The 23,059-nt window shown below is 49.5% G+C and overlaps 1 protein-coding gene across 6 annotated transcripts in view; it reads right to left on the reverse strand.

Moving 5' to 3' along the window:
* The window catches only part of LOC144729059 (growth factor receptor-bound protein 10-like), an 87,645-nt gene that overhangs the window by 12,087 nt on the left and 52,499 nt on the right, over nt 1–23,059 (reverse strand). For all 6 annotated transcript variants that reach the window (XM_078608921.1, XM_078608919.1, XM_078608922.1 and 3 more), the window contains 6 exons: nt 6,945–7,101; nt 4,330–4,451; nt 3,643–3,750; nt 2,811–2,948; nt 1,264–1,374; nt 335–430 (listed from right to left, as the gene is read on the reverse strand). In XM_078608921.1, coding sequence (XP_078465047.1) covers nt 335–430; nt 1,264–1,374; nt 2,811–2,948; nt 3,643–3,750; nt 4,330–4,451; nt 6,945–7,101 — 732 coding nt within the window. The remainder of the gene's footprint in view (nt 1–334; nt 431–1,263; nt 1,375–2,810; nt 2,949–3,642; nt 3,751–4,329; nt 4,452–6,944; nt 7,102–23,059) is intronic.

Raw genomic sequence — 23,059 nt, forward strand, 5'->3', positions numbered from 1 at the left:
TTCCCCATTGCAGACAGCCAGACAGAACCAATGCACTTAATACTTTAAACCTGAGGTTGGAAAGCATTCAAAATTAGTTCTGCAAATGGATTAGGGTTTCCATACGGACCCCATTTGCAAATGCAACTTTCATTAGCGCCAACCCCCCCCTACCCCATTTACGTTAGCTGCGATCAATATAGCACAATCTCTAATTTGGAAGAAAAAAAATCTGAGCTCAATTGATCGCAACATTCATGCGCACTACCCCCTGCACAAGACGTTCAGCCCAACGAGATTGCCCCCTTCCTACCAGTACTTGGATTTAAAAGCACCCCCATGCCCCCCCAATTACCTTGAAGAGCCTCATGGAGGTCATCCAGCAGGCCTTGCTCTGCTCGTCCTCTGCACACAGCAGCTTCAGGTCTTTCACGCCACACGCTTTGTTGGGCTGTCAAAACGCAAGCACAAAAAAGTGCAACAGTCGGTGGATCGGCATTCGCTGCCGCACGACTAACTGGGAGATTTTATATAATTATAACACCACGAGCGGTGCGTGCGAATATTTTATACATGTTAGGTTCATGCAAACGAGATCACGTAACGGTTAGGTTGGAGTGAACAAACCCGTAACAATGCAGAAAACAAATTAAATAAATGAGATTGCAAATTCTAGACATTGTGTCAATTAGCCAAATGGCAGGTCCTGAAGAAATGAAATTGATGAGGCAGGGAGAATTCCATATCAAGCAAAAGCCTAAAAGTTAAGTTCGACTGGTAATGTTAGGCCGTGTAACCTGCACGTGAAAAGTCATGCACACGCAAATCACGAGTTCCTGCATCGCTCTTAATCCCAGATGCTTAACAATAACGCAATGATTGCACTCGTGATAGGTGCACGTGTAAGAACAAGCTTTTCAATTGTTCACGTGGCATGGAACAACTCCTGCCACTGGAGGTCACTACATTCACCAACGTAAAAAAATGGGTTAAAAACCATTCACGGCACTCGCCAATTAACAACGCCTGATCATTTATTATATAAATCAGGCAATGGCTCTTCCTTACAAGTAGCCATTGCCCGAAACGTAAAACACCCATTTGTTCACGTTTAAACAAAACGCAGTTGGCCATTCCGCCCCCCCCCCCCCCCCCATCGGCCCAGTTGGTGGAATTGGCGTGCGGTACAATTCCCAGCTTCGAGAACTCCACCCCCCCCCCCCCCCCCCGGTCCGTTGATGTTCCGCACGCAAAGCTCGGTCCCCCCCCCCCCTCCTCTCTCACCTTGAGACAGAAGCAGAAGTCCGAGGGCGCGTTGTGAGTCTTCCGCGGAGAGAGCACCGTGTACACGTTGCTCTCCGTTATCTCCGCAAAGCACTGCAAGTGTCGTGGCTCCTGTGGGGTTGGAAGCAAAGAGGGAGAAGGTGAGGCCGAGGCAGCGGGACAGACAGCCCAGAGGAGCCCAGGTGGGTAGCCGCGTGGGCTCCGGGGAGGTCGGAGCGATGGGCTTGGCACTTTCCGCAGAGATCGGAGTTCGAATCCAGCCAAACCATCTGCGATGATTCAAACCGGGTTCTTGAGGTGTAATAAGCACGTTGAACTTCTTTTGCACCACACGTAGCCCACAATGCTAAATAGGAGGAAAGTTGGTCTTGACCGGGTTAAGAAAGAATGGACAAATAAAACCACCACATTGAATTTGGGGTCCACACTTAATCTGCCTAAATTGGAGCATTAAGGTGTAGAACCAAATGCGACATCAAGGTTAAACGAGCACTGAGAAATAACAAAATATATAGTTATAAACTTCATGCGACAAAGTAACATTACACTCGATGGGTGGGGTGGGAAAACGCTGCCTTCAGAGTGAACCCACAGGTTACTTAATGAAATGGATTTCAGAAGTAGTTGGAAGTTGTGACATCTGGGTTGGGGCCAGCATTCAAAAGTTAAAAGATAGGGGGGGGGGGGGGCAGAGATGTGCTTTCCAAGGAGGGAGGTGATCAAGATTTTTCAAAAAAAGCCAATCGCAAAAAAAAATGGGTTTAAAAAGGTGGAAAGTTACAAAATATCAGCCACAGTCCAAATGATGTCAGGAAGAACCCCCAATAAACAAGCATCATGGCAAATCCTTATCAGCCATGGTCAATCCACCGTTGGGATTATGGCATCCACAGGCTATTGCCACCTGTCAACGCTGCGACTTTAATGATCCACTTGGCACCTGCAAACGAACCAATTTAATATTGTGCAATCTCCCCATTGGACATCCTATTGGACGATCAAGTCCCAAGCTTCCACGCCACCACACGACTATCATCCCTGTCGAGCCATGGACACTCCCCCACCTACCACACCTCACCCCTCTTGCAGGAAAGACAACAATTACAAAAAATTCACCCGTAAAAACATAGTTTTTCACTCCAAATCCTTTATATGCGTGGCGGCTAGAGTCTTCTCGTCCTCTGGCTTGAGATGGCTGCCACCTATGGGTCAGATGATTGTCTGCCAGCATTAAGCAATTGGTAATTAAATATAAAAAAAAATGTCCCTAAACAGTGTAAAATTTTGGAAACATTTTTCACGAAAATTAATTGTCATGCACAACGAGTCTGTGTGGAAAATGTCAGCTCGATTGGATCACGAGAAGTGTATTAAAAAACGACCGAAAGATTTGCACGGTCGTAAGCAAGCACGCAAGCAAGCAAGCGAACTTAATATAAAGGATTTAAAAAAAACAGCCGTGGTTAAAAGAAAAAAAAAACTGCAACCACCATAGTGCAGCCCCCCCCCCCCCCGGGGGCAGAATGAGGCGCAGTAGCGTTCGTCACCTTCGAGGTTCCCTTCAGAGAGAAGTAGAGGCCCGAGCGGCGGAGAAGGAAGAAAGATTTCTTCCAGGATCTCTTCCCCGACTCGCGCACGCTCAGGTACCCTTGGATCTCGGGGCAGCTGCTCGAGTTGAAGAAATTCTGGTGTGGGAAGGTGGGGAGGGGGGTGTAAAATAGCAAGATGAGAATCGAGCACCATGGCACGATAAATACGAGTACTTTCAAAGACGTCGCCGCAGCTTGGGGGAATTTTTCAAAGTGGAAGTTCACAGCATGAGGCTGCAGCTGAGCGGTTGGGGTTTAAATGACTGTGGGAGCAGAATGTGTATAAAATCGGTTGTTTCACTGAATGTTTGAACACACTACTGTCCATCACCACCGCGGACAGAAACGACAACTCTGGTACACCGTTGACTCCGAGTTCAAGCTGAAAATCGTGCGCGCTAGCGACCACGTGAAACAGTTCACCACCTGTGGCGAAGGACACCTCGTAAAACTATTCCTCAGAGCGCCGCCTTGCCTGGCTGAAGAGGCTCAAGGGGACATGTTGAGCTGAGTAGGAGAAACTTACGAGGGGGGGGGGGGCATTCATACCAGTCTGGCACTCTGCAAGAAGATATATCAACAACATGCACTGGCCAGTGCAGCGAAGCACGGTCAACTCCATAGGGGGGCAAATCGGGAGTGAAAACGAGGCGTTTGCGGTATTGCAGCAGAGTATTTAGCATCGCGGCGCACAGGCCCGGGACAGCAGGAGAGCGCGCCAGAGTTTCCTACCCCGAAAACATCGCGCCCATCATCACGAGCTGCGTGCAGGAGGCATTGCATGGCTCACCTGCACAAGCTGCGAGTGAGGGACACTTCCGTTTGACGAAGACGACGACGAGGAGGAGGCGGCGGCCGACTCGCTGCAGTTGGACACCATTTGGTCAGGGAAAAATTGCTGTGGATGTTAAAACACGAGACGACGACGACACTGGGTGAAGGACGGGACTGAGACGGACGAGGGCCGCAAGGCTGCCGATGGGGCCCGGCGTGCTCGCGTCAGGGCCTCCATGGGGAGGGCTTCAAGCACTGCAGCTGTGAGGCCTGCAAACAAGTCAACCCCCTACTCCTCTACCCCTGGCCGGGTGACGAGTCAATTCAAGTAACAAGGTTGGGTTCACACTTCAATTTGTGAGCGACTCAGATTTGTATATGGGGGAAAAAAAAACATTTGTACAGTTTAATTTGCTGCCTTTGGTATAAAAAAGGTAAAATGTATATCATTTGAATTGTCAAAATGTCACTCACAACAATAATGTGCCAGGAGCATGAAGCTGAATTTCATCAATGCGATTAGGTTGCCGTTGATCCATAGACTTCTAGTATCAGCAACAAACGGTGACAGCAAGACGTGACTGCAGCTTTAGAACAGACATCTCTGAAGGGAGCAGCTGCAAAAGCCCTTGTGCACTCCTCAGGGATTCGGGTGGTGCTGTGCAGGAGGAGGAGGGGGGGGGGGGAAGTTCATGGCTGGTACCAGCGGGGTCTTGAAGAACTCGTATTTGGCGTAGTTTTTGCGGAAGTAGAGGCGGCTGTCGGCATCGCTGCCCCACGACGCCTGCACCTGCATCACTTCCTCATGGTCCTCGAGCAACCGCTCTGCGCATATGGGGGCAACCAAGCACCACAACAAAAACCACCACACCTTAAAAACGAGATTCATCCAGCGCACAGCTTTTCCACAAGGGAGACTTCAGGTGTCACGCAGAGGACCTGGCACAGTTAGTTTTCCACAACGGTGGTCAGTGCATGACCAGAACACCAAGTACTGTAGTTGCACAAACGGAATGAAGAGATTTTAATCTGCGTCGTTACGCCTCTAGAGTACGATGCCTTCGACACAAATGCGTCAATGTTCTGTGGGTGTACCTGGAGGCGAAAAAAAAAATATTCAGATAGTCGCACGTTTGTATGCGAAATGCTGCCAGATGGGTGCAGCGGTGGCAATGTCCTTAGGACAATGTGTTACGAGCTCAGCAACCAGAGTTAATACCCCACCATTGCTCGCGATAGTTCAACCAGTTGAGCACCCTTCACCACCACCTCCATTGACCAGCAGGAAGTATAACAACGATCAACAGTATGGACAGACCTTCGCTCAGCACTGGGAATGTCAAGGTGCTTTGCATGTATTTACATCTGTATTGCAATGTTGTCCTCAGTGTCACGAGACAATTGAATTTCCATTTGGAACTCGCAGATGGGGGAGGGGGGGGTTATGGGTGTCCGCGTGGCCTTGTGGAGGCAGATTATTCCCGTAAACACATTACGTCACAAGATCATATTGCGAAATTCAAAACCGCGAGAGTGTAGATATTCTTGCCATGAACATCGCTTGGCATGAGAGCAGGGGAACTCTTATTACCTGCTGCCGTTACAACAAATGCAGCAATTCATTGGACTGGCCGGAAACGTTTCAATTTGGAGGAGGACACTGAAGCACTGCAGAGAGATCTATGACACACACACACTTAAAACCAAAATGTATATTTTTCAGAAGGGAAATAAAGTCAGAGTAACAAAGAAGCTATGGCTCTTTCATTACAGTTATTACCAATTGCAGAGGCCATCCTGTCGCTACTAGGGAGAGCGCCCAGTTTAAAGCCATGGGTGGCCGAGGCCAGGATTGTAACCCAAGATTTCAGCAGTGCTGGCTCTGCATCCCCCCCTCATTGCCAGACAGACAGAGTCCCGGTATTTGGTCCTTTGGGTCAATTATAATTTTCAGGAAGTATGTGGTCGAGCAAGACAAGTAGGAGCATTATCTCCACAACTCCAGTCCCATGATCCATCATGTACACGCATACAACTAGAACAGATTGGTAATTACAAATTAAGCCACTGCATTAACCAGACGGCTAGCAAATGGGAGATAATTAAAAATTAATCACGACTAAAGTTGAACAACCACCAGACAAGAAAGATTGCCAAGCGCTGGTTTAAAAACACACACAACGCATTCACTGCCCATCTGGCACCCAAACCCCACTTGGCTTTGTTGTTATATCAAATCAACCACAGGCAAATGTTTCGACTTTAGCACAATTCAACACCGACTTGTGCCTGCCCGGCACATGCCGGAAGCAGACTGTGGATGCGGGAAACGGGACCACAAGCAGATCACGCGGAGTGGATTAGAGAACGATGGAATGCACATGGGGGGGGGAAGGGGGGGGGAGAATGTTTTTAAATAAATCGCGTCTGGACCTTTCATTCGTCAATGATGCTACTTCAAGGTGTCGCTACGGACACGCCACGGGGAGAGGTGGAGGGCACCAAATATGTAAACTTGACACAGCGAAGAACACTTTTTTTATCACGAGAAATTCGGCAGGCGATGTTAGAAGGCCACAATGCCACACTTGGCATAGGGAAAAGAGCCACCCTCGCCTCGCTGGTTGGAAGAACTGCGAAGATAACACTTGTAAGTCGCTGCCAGCTCAGATGTGCCCCCCCCCCCCCCACAGAAATCCTTGCGGTATAAAAATCGCGTGAGAACGCAGTTCAAAAATAGTTGGAACGCCAGCAGAATGTCGTTCCAGTGTGCGACCCACCGATGGCACACGGGGGGGGGGGGGGGGGGAATCGAACTGCGGCCTCAAAACAAACAAGGCTGGAGAGATGTCACCAAGAGGAGGCACCAAGTGGCCAACGTGACAAAGGAAAGATCGGTTGGGTCGGGAGGACGTGATAGCTCTGTTTGCTTTGTCTGCACGAGAGAGCGAGATTTGTATCTCCCACTTTGTGTGCACCTCAGCTCTTTTGTAAGAGGCTTCGTGTCGATGGAGGTGCTCTCACCTGGGTACAAAGAGCGTTCATGTACGTGTGTACACAACAACACTTCAGCACAAAAGCCACAGTGCTCGTGACGGGGGTTAAAAACGACAAGTCGCGATTATGTATTGAAAAGGGGGGACTGGAGGCAAAGAAAACAGCACGAAACAACCGTGACGAACGCCGCCTTTGGTAGGGCAACAACACCGCAGCACTCGTGGGCGAGCGATGAGCAGCGCGGCGGGGAGGGTGGACGAGCAAATGAACGACGGGGCGAGCCAACAAGGGGGGGGGGGGGGGGGGGTCGAAGCCACAAACCTATGGAGACGGAGACCAGGCTCTCGATGAGCGACCAGTTGTTGTCGTCCACAAAGTGGCGTCGTTGAACGAGCATCTGGGCAACATCGCGCGCCGTCGCGTCCGTGGGCACCTCCAGCGCCCTGCTCGTGCCGTCCTCGCTGAACACCTTGATCACCTGCACGAGTAGAGGGGGGCGGGGCGGCGGCCGCAGTCAGATATTGGCCACAAACATTATTTAAAAAATAAATGAGGTATGCTCCGCCGAGCCACACAGATTTTTTCCAGAAGCAATCTGGCCATCACAAATGATAGCTCAAGAAAGTGGCTTAAATCATGTGTATATTTAGAGCAGAAAAATACCGTAAAAGCACGTGGATAAAAAAAAAATGAAGGAAAAACCAGACCCAGGAGAAAAAAAATCCACGTGACCACACGGAGAGAACATTCAAAATCTAAATACAGGGCGTCAGGGACAGACTAAAAACCCACGACCTTCTGTATACCAGGCGAGGTAGTCGGCATCTTGCCACTGCAGTAACCAAGAGCATTGCTTTACCTCCCAACTGGATGACAGCGACTGCTGTATATCATAATACCAGAACAGAACTCGGTGCAAAGCCATTTTCAAAACAATTAAACGTTATTCAAAACAAAGGATTACTTCTCAACAACCTCCAGCAGAATGAATAAAAAACTCTCAAGTTGCACAACCACATGAAATTTAGACGGCACGCAATTAAAATGTACCAACAACATTTGGTTAATGTTGCACAGAATGTAGCTTTTTTTAAAATGGAGTGTTACTCAAATGTAAGGTCTTACAGCGCACGCACCAGTAATCTTTGACAAATAAAACAAGTCATTAATAAATAGCGTTGGTAGATGAGTGACATGTTGAAAAAAAAATTCATGAGCCAACACAGCATCCATGCCCATACGTGGGCATGCCAGGTTCACAGGACGAATTCTTTACACGCAGAGTGTAGCGAGACAAAGGCAAGCCGTTACCATAAAGACCCAAGGCAGCATTGGAGGCAGTCAGATCTGTCGCTTCACCCTCGAAAAGGGTTCAGAAAACCACAGGCCAGCTGCCAAGCAGTGGGCAGAGTTGTAGCCAAGCAAGAAAGTCCACATGGGAGTTCCAAAAAACTAAAATTCCTCGAATCGTTACATGGGCAAATTCCTTTCATACCACAATTATTTATCTCAGTTTAGGAAATTCTAAAAACGGCAGTCAACTTTGTGGCTACTGACATATGACCACGGAATTTTCCATTGCAAGTTAGGGGCAGCCTATCAATGTGCGCATTAACGGAACATGATTTTTAAAAAATTAATCACGAATCCACGGACCCAGTCACCAGAAAGAGGACTGGAGACACTTCAGGAGATTGCTGCTCAAATTGAGCATCGAGGTGTTCAAACTCGAGCTCAGTGCTAAGCCAGCGGTAAAAATTCCACATTGGTATGGCGAGGGCAGAGTTCAGAATAAACATATTTATGCTGGAGGAATGCAATAGGCTGTAGCTCTTTTCAGATGTCCACGATACCCATAGGACAACCACTTCCTGACTTCACAAAGATGATCTCATTTAATAGACCCCGGAAGGATGACCAGTCAACTTCCCCAATCCCCCTTACAACAAAGATTTGAAATCCCAAACGGTTCCAATTGGTGGTGCTTCCAACTACAGAGCGACCGGCCAAGACACAATCTGGAAAAATAACTCAATTGAAAGAATAAAATTCACAAGGCATGCACGTGTGTATTAAAGACAACCGGGATCCTGCAGGAAAGACTGCCACCCTGCCAATGGGTCGCTACACTCAAAAAGGGCTCGCCACAAATGAACCACGACACCCTCGCCGATCTGGTCAAGGAGCATAAAACCAAGTGAATTCCAGTCATTCTCGCAGCAGCGGATTTTCGCGAGCCATCGAACAAAGACGTCACGTCACCGAATCGGACTCCGGATGCGCTTCTGCGGCAGGTTGGAATGCTCCTCTCCTTCCTGACATTTGGTAGCCACTGGGGTGATGCACTTAAATATAGACGATTGAATAAACTAATTTCTCTAGGAACTGTTGCACTTGGTTTGTTATCCTTCCCCCGCACTTCCAATTAGCACGGTTGATTGCGTACTGTGCAGAAGAATTTCGTACACAGCAGGATCGGTATGGAGCGTCAAACCGGCGGGACCCCACAGCAAGAACTCCTGCACATGCAGATGCCTTCGAGGCACGAGGTTTAAAACGTGGCATTTAAGGCAAACGGACCGTGGTGCAGGGCACATCGGCTTGAGAGACGGCCCATAAAAACGACAATGAGTTGCACATGAGCCGACCACACCAGGGAGAGAGTGCACGCGCACACGTACGTCAGTGGGAAAGAAATTTCCCTCGCAGGCAGTCACGCAGGAGAATCTATTTTTAAACAATACTTGACAAGAATTTGGTACAGCCACAGCTGGATCTGTTGGGAGAATAGACACCACACTTGTGCCGCCTGTTCCCGTCCTCTCACGTCAGCCATCCTCCTCCTCCTCCATGTTTGGTCGAGACAAAATGAACTAGGAACGACCTCTCGCGCGGAACGCCACACATGGCATCTCACCGGGCCGTCATGGTGAAATCCGGCATCCTTTAACAAAAACACCCACTCTCACGTTTAATCCCTGGGTTCACAGCTGTGCGAGTAATGTTCGACACGGGTAGCCAAGCTCGCAGCGGATGCCAACGTTCCGCGTGCGATCGCTGTACCAGTGTGTTCGTAAAGGCCCCACCAGTAACAGCCTACCAAGTAGGGGGGAGAGTTTTTAACTTATTTTGCGTTGTACGTAGGCCAACCATTATAAAATCAGACGCGCAGGTTTCAAACTTCGGCATCGTACAGATCGCAAAGACGTCCGGTGATCATAGATCATATTTCTAAAATTCAAAATAAATATAGAATATCGCTCTGCATTAACGTAAAAATAATTTCCAACATTTAAAAAGGAACAAATGTTAATGCATTGCCGAGCTACGGAGCTATTCATACTCCGTCAGCCGCGAGGTTTGCTCGACCATCACCACGAGGTCGTGGCCAGGAAATTAACTCTGGGTTGCCAGGGTTATATAGTGCACCATCCCATTTAGAGCATCCCTATCACGGCGATAAAATGTGTACGACCACGTCACAGCAAACATGCAAGTCACAGGGCATTTACAGGAGGAAAGAATATACATTAGGTAAAATATTAATGTACAAGATAAAAAAAGTCACTCGCCTGCATTTGTAGCCGCATGGTTGAACGGACAAAACTGGGAGCCGCGCTCAGAGACGCAGCGGTGCAGCAGTGCGCCCCCTTTAGGTCGACGACTTCCACGAACTCAAGCGCTGCACTTCGCAGCAACTTTGTAGAAACTCGGGCCAAACTCAAAACGTAAATTGTAGTTATCGGGTACCAACCGCCCGCGCTCTACAGGAACCCGCCCACCGTCCAAAAAAATCGCGTGTCGTTATCTCCCACCGAGATTACATGGATTTTCTAAACCAGGTCGTATAATTTCGCCAGGCTGCAATGTTACAGGAGGTAATGAAAAGCCACCACTGAGCAAAGTTTCTCTTCGCACTCCGAGCAAAGCGCACCGCTCTCATTCGAGTGGGAAACGTTTCGCCGGGAGGTATATATATAGAGAGAGGCAGCAACCGCAAATGTTACGTCCGCCGAGTGTTTTTTCTAAGTTGTCCCAAAAGACCCCCCCCTCGCCCCCACCACAGCCGTCGCTCCTCAATGCGAGACTGTGCCCAGATCGCACTGCCCACTCGCCCACCCCGCAAGCGCGGAAGTGCGCATTGGGTGCGCCAGAAAGATGAGTCAAGCACAAAAATCCTCATCATCATCATCGCCGCCACTGCTGCGACGCGTGGGCGTTTGTTGCAAGCGGCGTCTGTCCTCACAGGGCGGGGGCAGTGTGGTCGCCTGCACTGCCGTAGGTTACAGAAGACGGAGCGAGAAGCAGAAGGGGAAGAAGAAATAGACTCGAGTCTCATTCTTAGGATAGCGCAACCACATTAAAACCAAAGCCACATAAGCCAAGACAATGGTCTTTCATTACAAAATAATGCTTAAAGAATTGTACCAGCTTTGCTTCTGCAGCAGTACAGCAGAAGTTGACCGCTTTCACGTGCCCATCCACGACATCCGCCGCCCCCCACCCCCCCCACACTAACTCCCATTAAAAAATAAATTGGTTTCTAATAAACTTTCCGAGCACTTTTAAGTGAGGTTGGCGGTAGGGCCGCGTAGGGAGGGAGGGAGAGAGGTGGCATCCGTGACCTGCAGACAGACTGCGTGGGTTGCGGTGCGCCACCGCTGAGGTCATCAGCGGGGGGGGGGGGGGTTCAGGTGAACAAAAAAAAATCCCCGCCGAGTCAAGGTGTGCTGCTTTAGGCGGGGATTTTTACACACCTCAATTTGTGCTACAGGGGGAAATTCAGATTCTAAGGGAATTTGAACGCGTTACGCCCAAGGAAAGAGCGCATTGGCATCAAACGAGTCATCTTAAGATTTTCCAAGGCACAATAAACAAATTATTCCGTTATAAATTAGAGTTTTAAACGTAAGTTACCAACAAGTAGTGAAGAAATGGGACACCCCATACAATTTGTAACCGAATTTTAACACCACGTAAAAGGATGCGCACTAAATGTGCACAAGTTATCTGGCTTTAATGTCGACACCACAGCTCAAAACGAACCGTGTGGCCATAGCAGTTCAAATAAAGATTATTTTTCAAACGTGGGCAACCAACAGGCAGCAGTAGAACAAGGTCACAGCCGTCGTGGTTTCATCCCTTTTAGTTTAGCGATACTCAGGAATTTTCATTTTACAGGTATGAATGGCCATTTTTGCACAACCTCTGGATTTCAGTAAACAAATTTAAAAAGTCAACCAAGCCTGCACACAAAAATGGCAACGTTGTAAATTTACAACTTCTGCAGCTCCGACGTTAACGAAACGTTGAAGCCGGCACATTTGAACAGTGCCACATAGCCCGGGTGGGACGTAAACTCCCACCGGCACTCAAAGAGCGACGAGGTTTTCACGACACTGCGGACAGAGCGATGGCTTCAAATCGTACGAGACCACCACAGGTGGACAGTGCACACCCATGACCAGCCACAGCCAACTTAATTAGGCTGCATGCGCATAGAACAATATAACGTAGGTTGTTAAAGCTAAATTTTCAACAATGTTTAACCATTTACAACATCCGTATATTTTGTAAATGTGCTCTTCACCACACCAGTGCTGTACTAGTAACAAATTGGCATGTTCTGTTAACGTGATAACCCTTACCAATTGCCGGTGTTTGGTGGTGGCGGGGGTTAACGCCACATTTATATTTATGAGATCCAACCCAAATGAAACGTATTAGGGATCTGTAGATTTTGTTTAACAAAACCAAAGGTAACTTCAGCAATAATTTAAGTGACATGGGTTTGTACGTTTGGGGTTTTTGTCAATTTCAGGGGAATTTTTTTTCATACTGCATACAGTAGTTGTTCATGGTTTTACGTAATGCATCTTCTTACGTAACCATGTGACCAACTCAAAAACAGCATCACCAAGCCAATAAAGTTGATATTTAATTCATTATTCCTTTACATGTTTAACTTGCAAGTCTTCACCGTTCAGCCAACACAGGGAATGAGTGCCACCTCTCACATGGGACCCAGAAAAGGGGGAGCGTCACCACCAGCCACCGTCAACTCGCGCACACAAAAGTGCAGCCAATTGGGCATCCTGCGCGTGACATCGCCTCGGCACCAAGAGCCAATGGGAGAGGCCAGCGAGCCGTCCGGCCTCCACCGTCAACCAAGTTGGGTTCGCCGGTTCGGTGCAATTCTGGCCGTACCTTAAATTGTGAAAACTGGAGGCTGTAAATGGTGACTAAAGTAGTGAATAACCTTCCCATCCCCTCCCTACCAGGCATACCAGTTACTGCATCCTAAAGTGCCATCTTCATCGGTCTTAAATCAATACACCACTGGGATGGTCTTTCTAAGCCGATGCTAAATTTTGTCGCGCAAATTTTTAAGAAACGAGGCGAGTCGCGGCACAAACAAAGGAGACCCACACCAAAGCATTACATTCCTTCAAAACAACAATCACAAATGAAATGTAAATTATCATTATTATTAACATAGCACGAGGAGGGCCGCTAGGGGCCTCTTCCGTCACAGCGACAAAGCGGACAAAACGATCCAGCGGTACAGCGGAACAGTGGGGGGGGGGGGAGAGTTAAAAACGTCCTCCGCATGGGGTGCGCGTTGCAACATGGCAAACTACTGGCCCCTACTTAACCAGTATCGATTTTAAGAGTGGCAGTAAAGGCCCCTTCAGTGGCATTAAAATTCAGCGGAGCGTTCCGCGCATTACAAAGCCTTTCAAATGAAGACACGCGCACAGGCAGCGGCGGCGTCAACCACTGCCGCACCGTCGGTCGCGCAAACAATGTCACAAAACGGCACTCGAGGAGAGACTCAAGCAGCAAAAGAACTCTGCCACGGGGGGGGGGGGGGGAGAATTCGACACGGCTGCCCCCATTTTGGTAGCACGCTTTAATCCCGCGCAGTGTATTCATGGCACAAAAACGTGCAGGGAATGTTTGCTTTTGCAGTTGTGTGTGCTTTAGCCAACAGATCCGCCCTCATTTAACCTTACACACTGCGGCGTTAAGTACTGTTAGCGAGCATCTGTTCCAGGGAGAGTATAGAGAGGGGGGTGAAAAGTGGCCAGAACCAAGTGTAGGCGACTTTTCTTCTATAATTAAACATTTTTACAATTTAATTTCAGATTCCATTGGCAGTGTCATGCTATGCCAATGAGATCAGTTGAAGGTCGTGTGTTATCCACACTACTGGGGCACTTTCCCACCCACTACTTTGCTGCAGACAGGATGCGTGTCACCACTGTGCACGCACCGATTTGAAAGGAGATGGCATTTCAATACAACTGCAAAACGATGGTAGTTGGCGAGAACAGTTTGACAAATGGAAGGGGCCCTAGACACTCATCTCATGCATTAAATCTAAGGAGAACTAAAAAGTCAGTTGGACAGGTGTCAGGGCATATGAAGGGTGGTGTGGAAAAGTCTTTATATGCCACAAATGTAGTGGCAAAATGGTAAAAAAAAAAATCACGTAAAGAGAGGCAATCGTAGCCCTTGGGATTTCCCACAAAAAAAACGACCGAGACGAAGCGACTCCATCACCAACGCGGGGAAACCCCGAATCGCCCGGCAGGGGTGGGGCACCACACGCACGTCCAGAGCAAGCGCAGGTCACAGACCACACGGGAGAATCTCGTGGTGCACCGCTTGACACGGCCACACCCCTTGCCCCACCCCCCGTGGAGAGAGCAAGCATCATCCGACACTGCCCTGGTCGACCAGTCACAAATATCCACATATTGCCATTCTCGCAGTCGACGCAACCACCACAACCACAGATTAACCCTTCGAGTCCGAGGACGTACATGTATGTCAGTTTCTTTCAATTTGTTCTGATGACGCATACGTAGGGAATTGAAAGAGCTAAAATAACTTTATCGGTACATCTCCAGGTCAGAATACAATACCAAGGCCCCCACACGGCCATGCGGGAAGGCGTTTGGCACTGTGGTGCCAGCTATCAATGTGGTTGTGTTGCTACCGTTATCTGCGTTGAGTGCAAACGTCTTGAAAGTCAACGGCCCAATGACTGAATAAAATTGACACCAACAGCTTGCGTGTTCCAATATTGAACAGCGAACATGGGCCCAAACCCTGCAACTTGCAGACGTCTCGGAACGGGAAAGGGTTTTCACAAGCTCGACATGAACGTTCGGGGCAGTGACACGGCCCAGCAGCGGAGGTGGCGCCGTCGCCGCTTGCTGCAGAAGCTCATGGTTCAATTCCGGCAGACTGCCCTGGCTATTTAATTGCAGGTGTACTTCACCGTAAAAAGATTCTGCTTCTTCACAAGCAGACTTTAAAGGGCCTGTGAGGCTGTTTGAAAAAAAAGTACACCATTGTGTGCCGACATGGTTCAAGTTTGGGAAGGAAAAAAAACTACTACAAGGACTTAAATTGGGATTACACGGAGCAATAGTTTCCCTCCCTTACTCGGGGCTAGATCATGTACCAATAATAATTATCCATTTGTCACCGATCTGCCCTCTTACCACCATACAAAATTATCGTAGCTATTAACGGTTCCCACCGCCTGACATGGGGCTTTCTTCTTCTTCCTCTCATCTCCACGCAGAGATTTATGTTTTAAGTAATGGACAGTCGGTCGACTGAAAATATCGAGATAAACTTCAAAGCTTCGACGGTTGTCGACCGGTTCGCTACCCAGCTGCTGCCTTCCAACGGAATCCAAATCCTCATGCCTCAGGAGTTTTTATTTTATATTTGAGAGTGCGCGAACACTGCGCGGAAAATTACAATGCGAAAATATATTGGGGTTTATACTTGCACATGCCAGTGGCTCCGAGCAGAGCAGTGAAAAAACAAACCCCCCCACTTAAGCCACCCGGAGCACGCAATGGCACAACGCGAACGCTTCGTCCCTTGCCTGCCTGCTGGAGGGCGCTCGTCAATGGGATGACCACTCCCCTCCTCCCCCCACAGATGATGTACACAGGCAGTCAACTGGAAAAGGTTATAGTAAAAAAAAGTGCAGCCCTGCAATTATTTCCACCACATTGCTGGCAGACGGGTCTCCTAAAAAAAAGGTGCCCAGGGAGGTAATTTGGCCTACTCTTTCACACTGGTCAGATGTCTCCTTGGAAAGAGGAGAGGTTTGCAGGTACCCACACGCTTCCCGCACCACGACACGTGGTGGGAATCAGGAGATGCAGGAGGGATGGGGATTTTTCCGTCGTGACGGTCGTACCGGGAGGAGAGCGACTGGACTGAGATCCTCTTCCAGTTGTCCAAGCACGACACCACGGCAGGCATCCCGACACTGTACACACAGCCCACTAAAAACACATGCCCCCCCCCTCTCTCAGCTCACAAGCACCCAAACACAAGCCAGAATGCCTACCCGTGGTATTTTTAGAACACGCTACCCTTTGGGGGCAGCTTACAACCCGAGACCGAGTAACCGAATCCACACCCCGTCGGACGACAGAGTCAAACAATTTATCCGAGGGTCGAGTTTCACTCAAGAGCTGCCCCGGTGAAGATATCAGCCCCGGAGTTTGGGTTACGAAATGACGCGGGCACGCGCAGCGGTGACGCACATGGCAGCCTTATAAAACCAGAATAATCAGGGCCGTCCGATGTACGGCAGTCTTGCAAAAGTTCACACATTCGCGCCACTGTTGGGTGGAAATAAGCGCGAGCAAAAATGAGGATTTGCGCCAGGAAGTCGTAAAAAGTGGGCGTTTCACGACGACCATGAACGGGGGAGGAAGAGAACGGAACTTGTGTAAACGCGCAGCACTGCAACTTCCTTCTATTGGTTTCAATTTGGAGGGCTCTTTTGAAGACCATCTTCCAACGCCCAGTTGCCTCTTCACGATGGATACATGTATGCCACACAACAAAAGCAGTGCACAGCAGCAACATCACCACGACAGGAATCCCAGATGCCCTCCCCACTGGGGGCGAACATCCTTGGAGGGCTACCAACAATACAAGGCCAACCGAAAAACTCGAGGTGCAACAAGGACAACGGCAACCATACACCGACTCCATAATTTGGGGCTTCAGCAACAGATAGCCCTGGCCTACTGGTTACATGTGTCCGAGGGACGTGTGTCGATTAGCTCGCGCACCACCCGTACACTGGGTGGTGACCAATTGGGTGTGGCCATGACCATAGCAGGGCCTTGGGTAGACCATGCATGAGGGTGGGTGACGTCATCTCCACAGCAATCATGTTGGGAATCGGGGGCAGCCACCTTTTTCCACTCAAGATCAAACCCAGACAGTGCCGAGGGGGTCCATCACTGTGCACTAAGATTGTAAAGTTCACAGCAATCCCGGTACATCACTGTACAAAAAAAAAATTACTGACATTCAAAAAACCCTACGCCAATTCCCAAATGGGTGGCAACTCAACAACCTGGACTCTCCTCTGGTTTAGCCAAGAGATCTTTTGCAGATGGCCATGAAGTTGGTAACATGTTGGGTGCACGCCACACATTCTTCTGGCAGCAGTTGTCCCCCTTCTGCTAATTAAAGTGCCCGATGTGGTCGCCATTTGGAACGAAACAATTATGGCAAAGTGCCAGGAACTGAAGTAAAAATGAGGATTATTGCTGTCTCATGTTGGCGTGGTTTGAAAGTTAACGTATTTTATATGAAAAGTCTAAATTATACGAAGTATTTTTACACCGCTTTAACAATATGCCAGACAATGCCACAGTGTGGGTCAGTTTAATTAGGTTAAAGCGACTGGTTGTACAAAGTTAGAGTTGATGACGACTTGGGGCACCTTGAAAAACGATGGCCTGCCTGAGATTTTGCCTCCGAGCCAGGAAACACCGCAAGCCGTGCAAGTCACCAAGGCCCATCCCATCAACTCCTGTCTAACTGCACACGATACCCTTCAACCCATTTGTTTTGTAGTCAAGCAATGCCCGAACTGTAGAGCAATGGATTATTTAAAACACTATTTTCCGTTTCATGTGTTTTTATTATTTTAAAAAAATGAGTCAATATTTCTTATTTTAAAAACCCAAACCCACACGCCTCGTTTAAAGTTTAAAAAGTTTAAGTGCCCCATGTACTCCTGGCACCAAGTTTCCTTGCCTAACAAATGCGGTTGCACAACCTACGAAAGCCATCTTTAGACACGCGGTGTCACAGTGCGAGCAGGACACCACATCTGGTCGCTCGCAGCTGCCCAGCAGAGAACACGATTGGCATGAGGGTGCACACACACACGTATAAACATAAACACAGAAACAACCTTTAAAAACCAAAAGGCGAGTCAATTGGCAAGAGAGGGGCGTTACACCGCAGAACGATAGAATCGCGAGCGCCGGTGGCTTTTTGAAAACGCGACGGCAAGTCCATGAAAGTTCGCCGTCTTATCAGCAGCCGGAATTTCAGTTTGCGGGGAGAAACACAACACCGCGTTTGGCCGTCGCGTGCGACCGTCTCAATAATACACACGCACGCTGGAGGTGGAACGGCGATCAGCTCCGAGCACACACACAGACACACACAGACACACACACACGCGGCTGCACGCACCGCACACAGACAACGCGAGTGAGCGGCAGACGCACGCATCTCCTCTCCCGTGGCAGACGCTCTCGCACAAAAACCTGCAATCCTACAGCGTGGGGAGGGGCAAGTCTGTGGATCACGTGGGGAGAAACAATTGCCGAGCTACCACGTGAGCAGGAGATGCCAGTGGAGCAGGCGCACATTCAACAACCCATCTGCTGGCTACGTGGGATGTTTATCGTCCCCCCCCCACCCCACGTCTTCTACGAATGGGTTTCCTCTCGGTACCCTAAAAAGTTTCCTCCAACATGGTCATGGCAAGCATTTCTCCTTGGGACTGGGTCAAAACATCCCAATGCAGGGGAGCACCCTGAAGCGTCGAATCAGAGGCAACTTTAAAAAATAAACTTTTGGAAGACGACATTTGAATTAACATATTAGTGCGAGAACGACACACGAGGTGATGTGGCCAAGTGCCCAATAAACTCATTTGTCTGCCTAATTAAATCACGACGTTCACGCCCAGTGGACACTCATTTTGAGCGGCGTTAACCGAGTGGGGAGTGCCCCAACATTTGCCTTTTAATTACAGACCTTAATCAGGGATCGATCTAACACAAGGCTGTTGGCATTGCAGGGCCAAAGCCATGGATGCCACCACTTTGCCAAAGCCATCCACTCCCCCTTCTGCCAGATCCCACAGTTGCAGAATCCGGTAGCCATACACCCATCACCCTCTTGTAACAGAGGACAGCATTAGCTCGTTATTCAAGAAATTGCTCGCTGTGATTTTGGCTGTCTGCTAATCATAATTGGAAATGTACACAAATGCATCGAGAGAATGTGATGCAGTAAATGTAATGCATTTAATGTGATATTTAAAGGCAATTCATTAAAAAATATAAACGCATTTGTAGGCCACTATCATTATCTGCAATATTTGCCATTCACGAGCATCTCCAGAAGACATCCCTCGCGAATTCTGGAGGGTATCTCCTGCATCCCACCAGCGCCACTCAAGTTCTCCCTTGGGTCGCCAGACATGTGGACCCCTCCCTTCCCCCCCCACCCCACACCCCCACCCCCACCCACACCACCACCCCCTTCACACCCCCCACACCACCACCCCCTTCACACCCCCCACACCACCACCCCCTCCCCCCCCCCCACACCACCACCCCCCCCCCACACCACCACCCCCTCCCCCCCCCACACCACCACCCCCTCCCCCCCCCCACACCACCACCCCCCCCCACACCCCCCCACCAAAACCTCCCCCCCCCCCTTTTTTGCAGAATCATAAATCACTCCCCTGCCACGTTGCCTTCCATGGCAGGGGGATTTGTGAACCCACTGCACTCGTGTGGACCCCCCCCCCACACTCAGGGTGACACGCAGTGTGCACGAGCACGGACATTTAGAACACTTAGGGGAGAGGCTGTCAAAAGATGGCACAGGATATTTTAAGAAGAAGAGTTTTTCAGATCTACATCCTAAAACCAATGAGCGTTCTTTGCGAGTAGTGTACTTGACATAGCAGGCAAACATGACTGCAGGTAAAACAAAAATGCACCAATAAAACATCAAAAGGTGCCAAGACCACTACTAAAGATACCCCCAGCTTCCAATTCCAGCCAGGAGCAGGTGTAGCATGGACCACCACGAGACCTCTGGAATTACACCTAAATCTAGGGATTCAAATTAGTCATGGAACGAAGCAGGTAAAAAAACCTGCCGTTTACATTTCACGACATGCATCAAATCATGCATTTAATAAAGTGGTTTTATTTATATACACGCGTCACCCAATTGGCTTAGGGCAGAGCGGTGGCATAGTCAGCAAAACTGTGCGATGAACGTGGAGACGACCATTTAACTCGGGCGCAACTAACATTTGCAAGTGGCTTTCGGAACAAACCCTTGCCCTTCACACATCCACAACGACCAGTGTGGTAAAGCACGGTCAAACCACCACCATCATCATGACTGCCACGACATCAGAAAGCAACTCACAGACATCAGCCGACAGACTGACACAGTGGTGCCGTCAGTTCACGACTCCTCTGGCCCAGGAGGAATTTAACCGCGACCAGAATCTTAACAAGGTCGGCGAATCGAGAGGGCTCTGCAGTGCCGAACACAAAAGCACCAAAGATTGCCCCCCGCCTCATGTCCACAAGCTGCATTACAGGGCAGCACCACCTTCCAGCACCACCGCCAGTTTACCCCACAGGAGCCAAACCGAGACCACTCAAGACCAATCCTCTCGTTCACAAAACTCCTCCACGTGGGCACACGTGCCACCTGGCAAACCGGCTGGACAGCACGACACGTGGGGTGGCCTTGGCCCAGAGGGGGCCCCCCCTCCCCACCACGTAGCCAGAAGGGGGGGGGGGGGTGTCAGAGCGCAACGCCAACGTGATGTTACGGTGCACTCTTGGCAACACGCGCGGCTTAAAAACAACAACACGGCATAGGTCGGGTGACAAGTAGCGTGCAAAGCACAGGGTGGCCCTCGGGGTAAATGTCAGCCCGACTTGTAGTCGTTAATTCCATTAAACTTCTTGCGGGGGGGGGGGGGAGAAACACGGATTTGCATGCAATCCAGTCAGATCTCAGCGGTTTAAAAATGGAGTCGAGCGTGGAGAGTGGCCAACAAACAGGCACTGCAGCTCGTGGTCGTCTACAAAGCAGCCAACTCATTCTTGGCCGACAGAAGCACGCCCGTTTCGGGACAATGCGAGAAAATGTCTTCAATGCAGCAGGTTTGGTACCAGATATGCAAAAGCGATGGCAGTCACCACCATCTACTTCGGCAATGCACACAAGGCGACGCGGCATCAGTTACCCGATAGCGCCCAAAGCAAGATTGCGACGCTGCATGGTTGACATTGGCCGTGTTGTGAAGAATAACAAGTAAACCCGTAAAAACAACGTTTTTCACTACAAATCCTTTATATGCGTGGCAGCGAACTTAATATAAAGAATTTAAAAATATATTCGCCTGTGGAGGACGCGGGGATCGATCCCACGACCTTTGGCATGGGAAGCGAGGGCGCTACCAACTGCGCTACTCCGCCACGGCCTGTGGAGGGGTTACGCTCTGGGCTCTTATACTGTGACGTTCAGCCAAAGCGATGAATGAGTTATATTTGAATATATGTAAAATATTTTTTTTTTGCCTAAAAAGTGTCAAATTTTGGGAATTTTTTTTCACGAACATGAATTGTCTGTCACAACGAGTCCGTGTGGAAAATGTCAGCTCGATTGGATCACGGGAAGTGGGTTAAAAAACGAGCGAAAGATTTGCACGGTCCTAAGCAAGCACGCAAGCAAGCAAACTTAATATAAAGGATTTAAAAATGGGTCTCCACTCCAGTCCAATTTCTCCCCTCCGTTGCCCAGCACCTGGGCCCCGAGCATGCAGTCGCACCACCTGCACCCTCAACAGCTTTGCCACGCCGGACCGACCGCCTCTGGGATGCGCGCGAGTGCCCCCCTCCACCCCGCCGTGCGCACAGCCCCAAGGGAAAAAAACTCATTCGAGCGGGAGCCAAAGTCAAAACGTGGGAGAGGAGTGAACCGACGCCGCTCCCCCGGTGCACAACGCGGCGGTGGTGGTAGAGGCATCGTGCACCAACACCACAAGAATGAGCAAAGAGAAAAAGCTCGTTGGGTATTTTCCCCATGTTTCCGCAGGTGGCTTTGGGTGGTGCCATGTTCCTTAACGACGACAACTAAAAGTTAAACCCCCCCGCCTGCCCCCAACACACAAGCCGCTTCATTTATAAAAGTGGGGCGGCCCCAACTCCGCTGGGACGACGCCGCTGCACCTGCACGCGAGAGTGCAGCACGCACGTCGCACGCCCGGCGTTCAAGAAAAAAGTAAACCGGCGAAAAACCCAATTTTTTTTTATTATAAGTGGACGTGCACACACAAAATGTGTGCGCGCACAGGTCGACTTGGCCAAAACCAACAGCGGGCAGTTGACTTATTGACTTTACACGGCACGTTCCAGATTAAGCGCATATTTTCTATTACAGCGACAGCATCACTACAGCCCCATGTGGTTGCTGTGGAGGAAGGCTATGTACACAAGCAAACCTAACCTAACCCCCCCTATTCAAGCCAGGAATTTATGTATGTGGGGTCACGGGGAAGAGCGTAGTTCGCAAGATGCCAGTCGACCCATCCTCACCTACCACTTCTGGCCAACTCAAAAGTACACATACACCACAGGGAGATTTGGCCCATAGTTATAACAGATAGTGGCACGATTACAATACAATCAACATTCATCTTAGGATGCAGCTCTGAACTACTCCATTCCAAAAGTTAGGTCTGTAAGCCCCACAAGCAATAATGTACATTTGCTCAAAAAGGAGCAGCTTCAGGATTCCTTTATGTTAAAACATGTCCAAACGTCGTCTTGGATAAGGTCTAAAACCGTGCATGCCAAACATCCTGGGGTCTCTCAGACTCTGGGCTGCATCCTCACGTGAAGCTGGGCCACAGTCCACATGGCGGGCAAGGAGACCGATCGACCTTACGGCCTGAGACACAGCCGGGGCTAAAGGTCACAAGAGAGCACCTATTAAATGTGGCAAGGAACACAAAGGGGCTATTGTAACCAGCACCAAGCAGCACCAAGCACAGTCACCTAAGAGGACTCCAATAACTTCTGCTTTCCTCTTTCGTACGGCTGATGTGGACCAACTACAATCGGACATCAAAAAGGTGGCAAAGCCAGATAACCGCAACAGGAGCTGCGGAGTGTATCGCCGCGATGTCTCCACGTGTGTGGATCGGGGCATTGCGTCGTTGTACGGTCCTTGTTCTGGACGACTAGGTCGCACATTACCGGAGAGTTTCCATTTCCATTTGTGCATCAGGCGTCCACGCATCTGCCATG

This window comes from Lampetra planeri, chromosome 31, assembly GCF_965212315.1.
Source record: "Lampetra planeri chromosome 31, kcLamPlan1.2.h2, whole genome shotgun sequence".
In the NCBI taxonomy this organism is placed as follows: domain Eukaryota; kingdom Metazoa; phylum Chordata; class Hyperoartia; order Petromyzontiformes; family Petromyzontidae; genus Lampetra; species Lampetra planeri.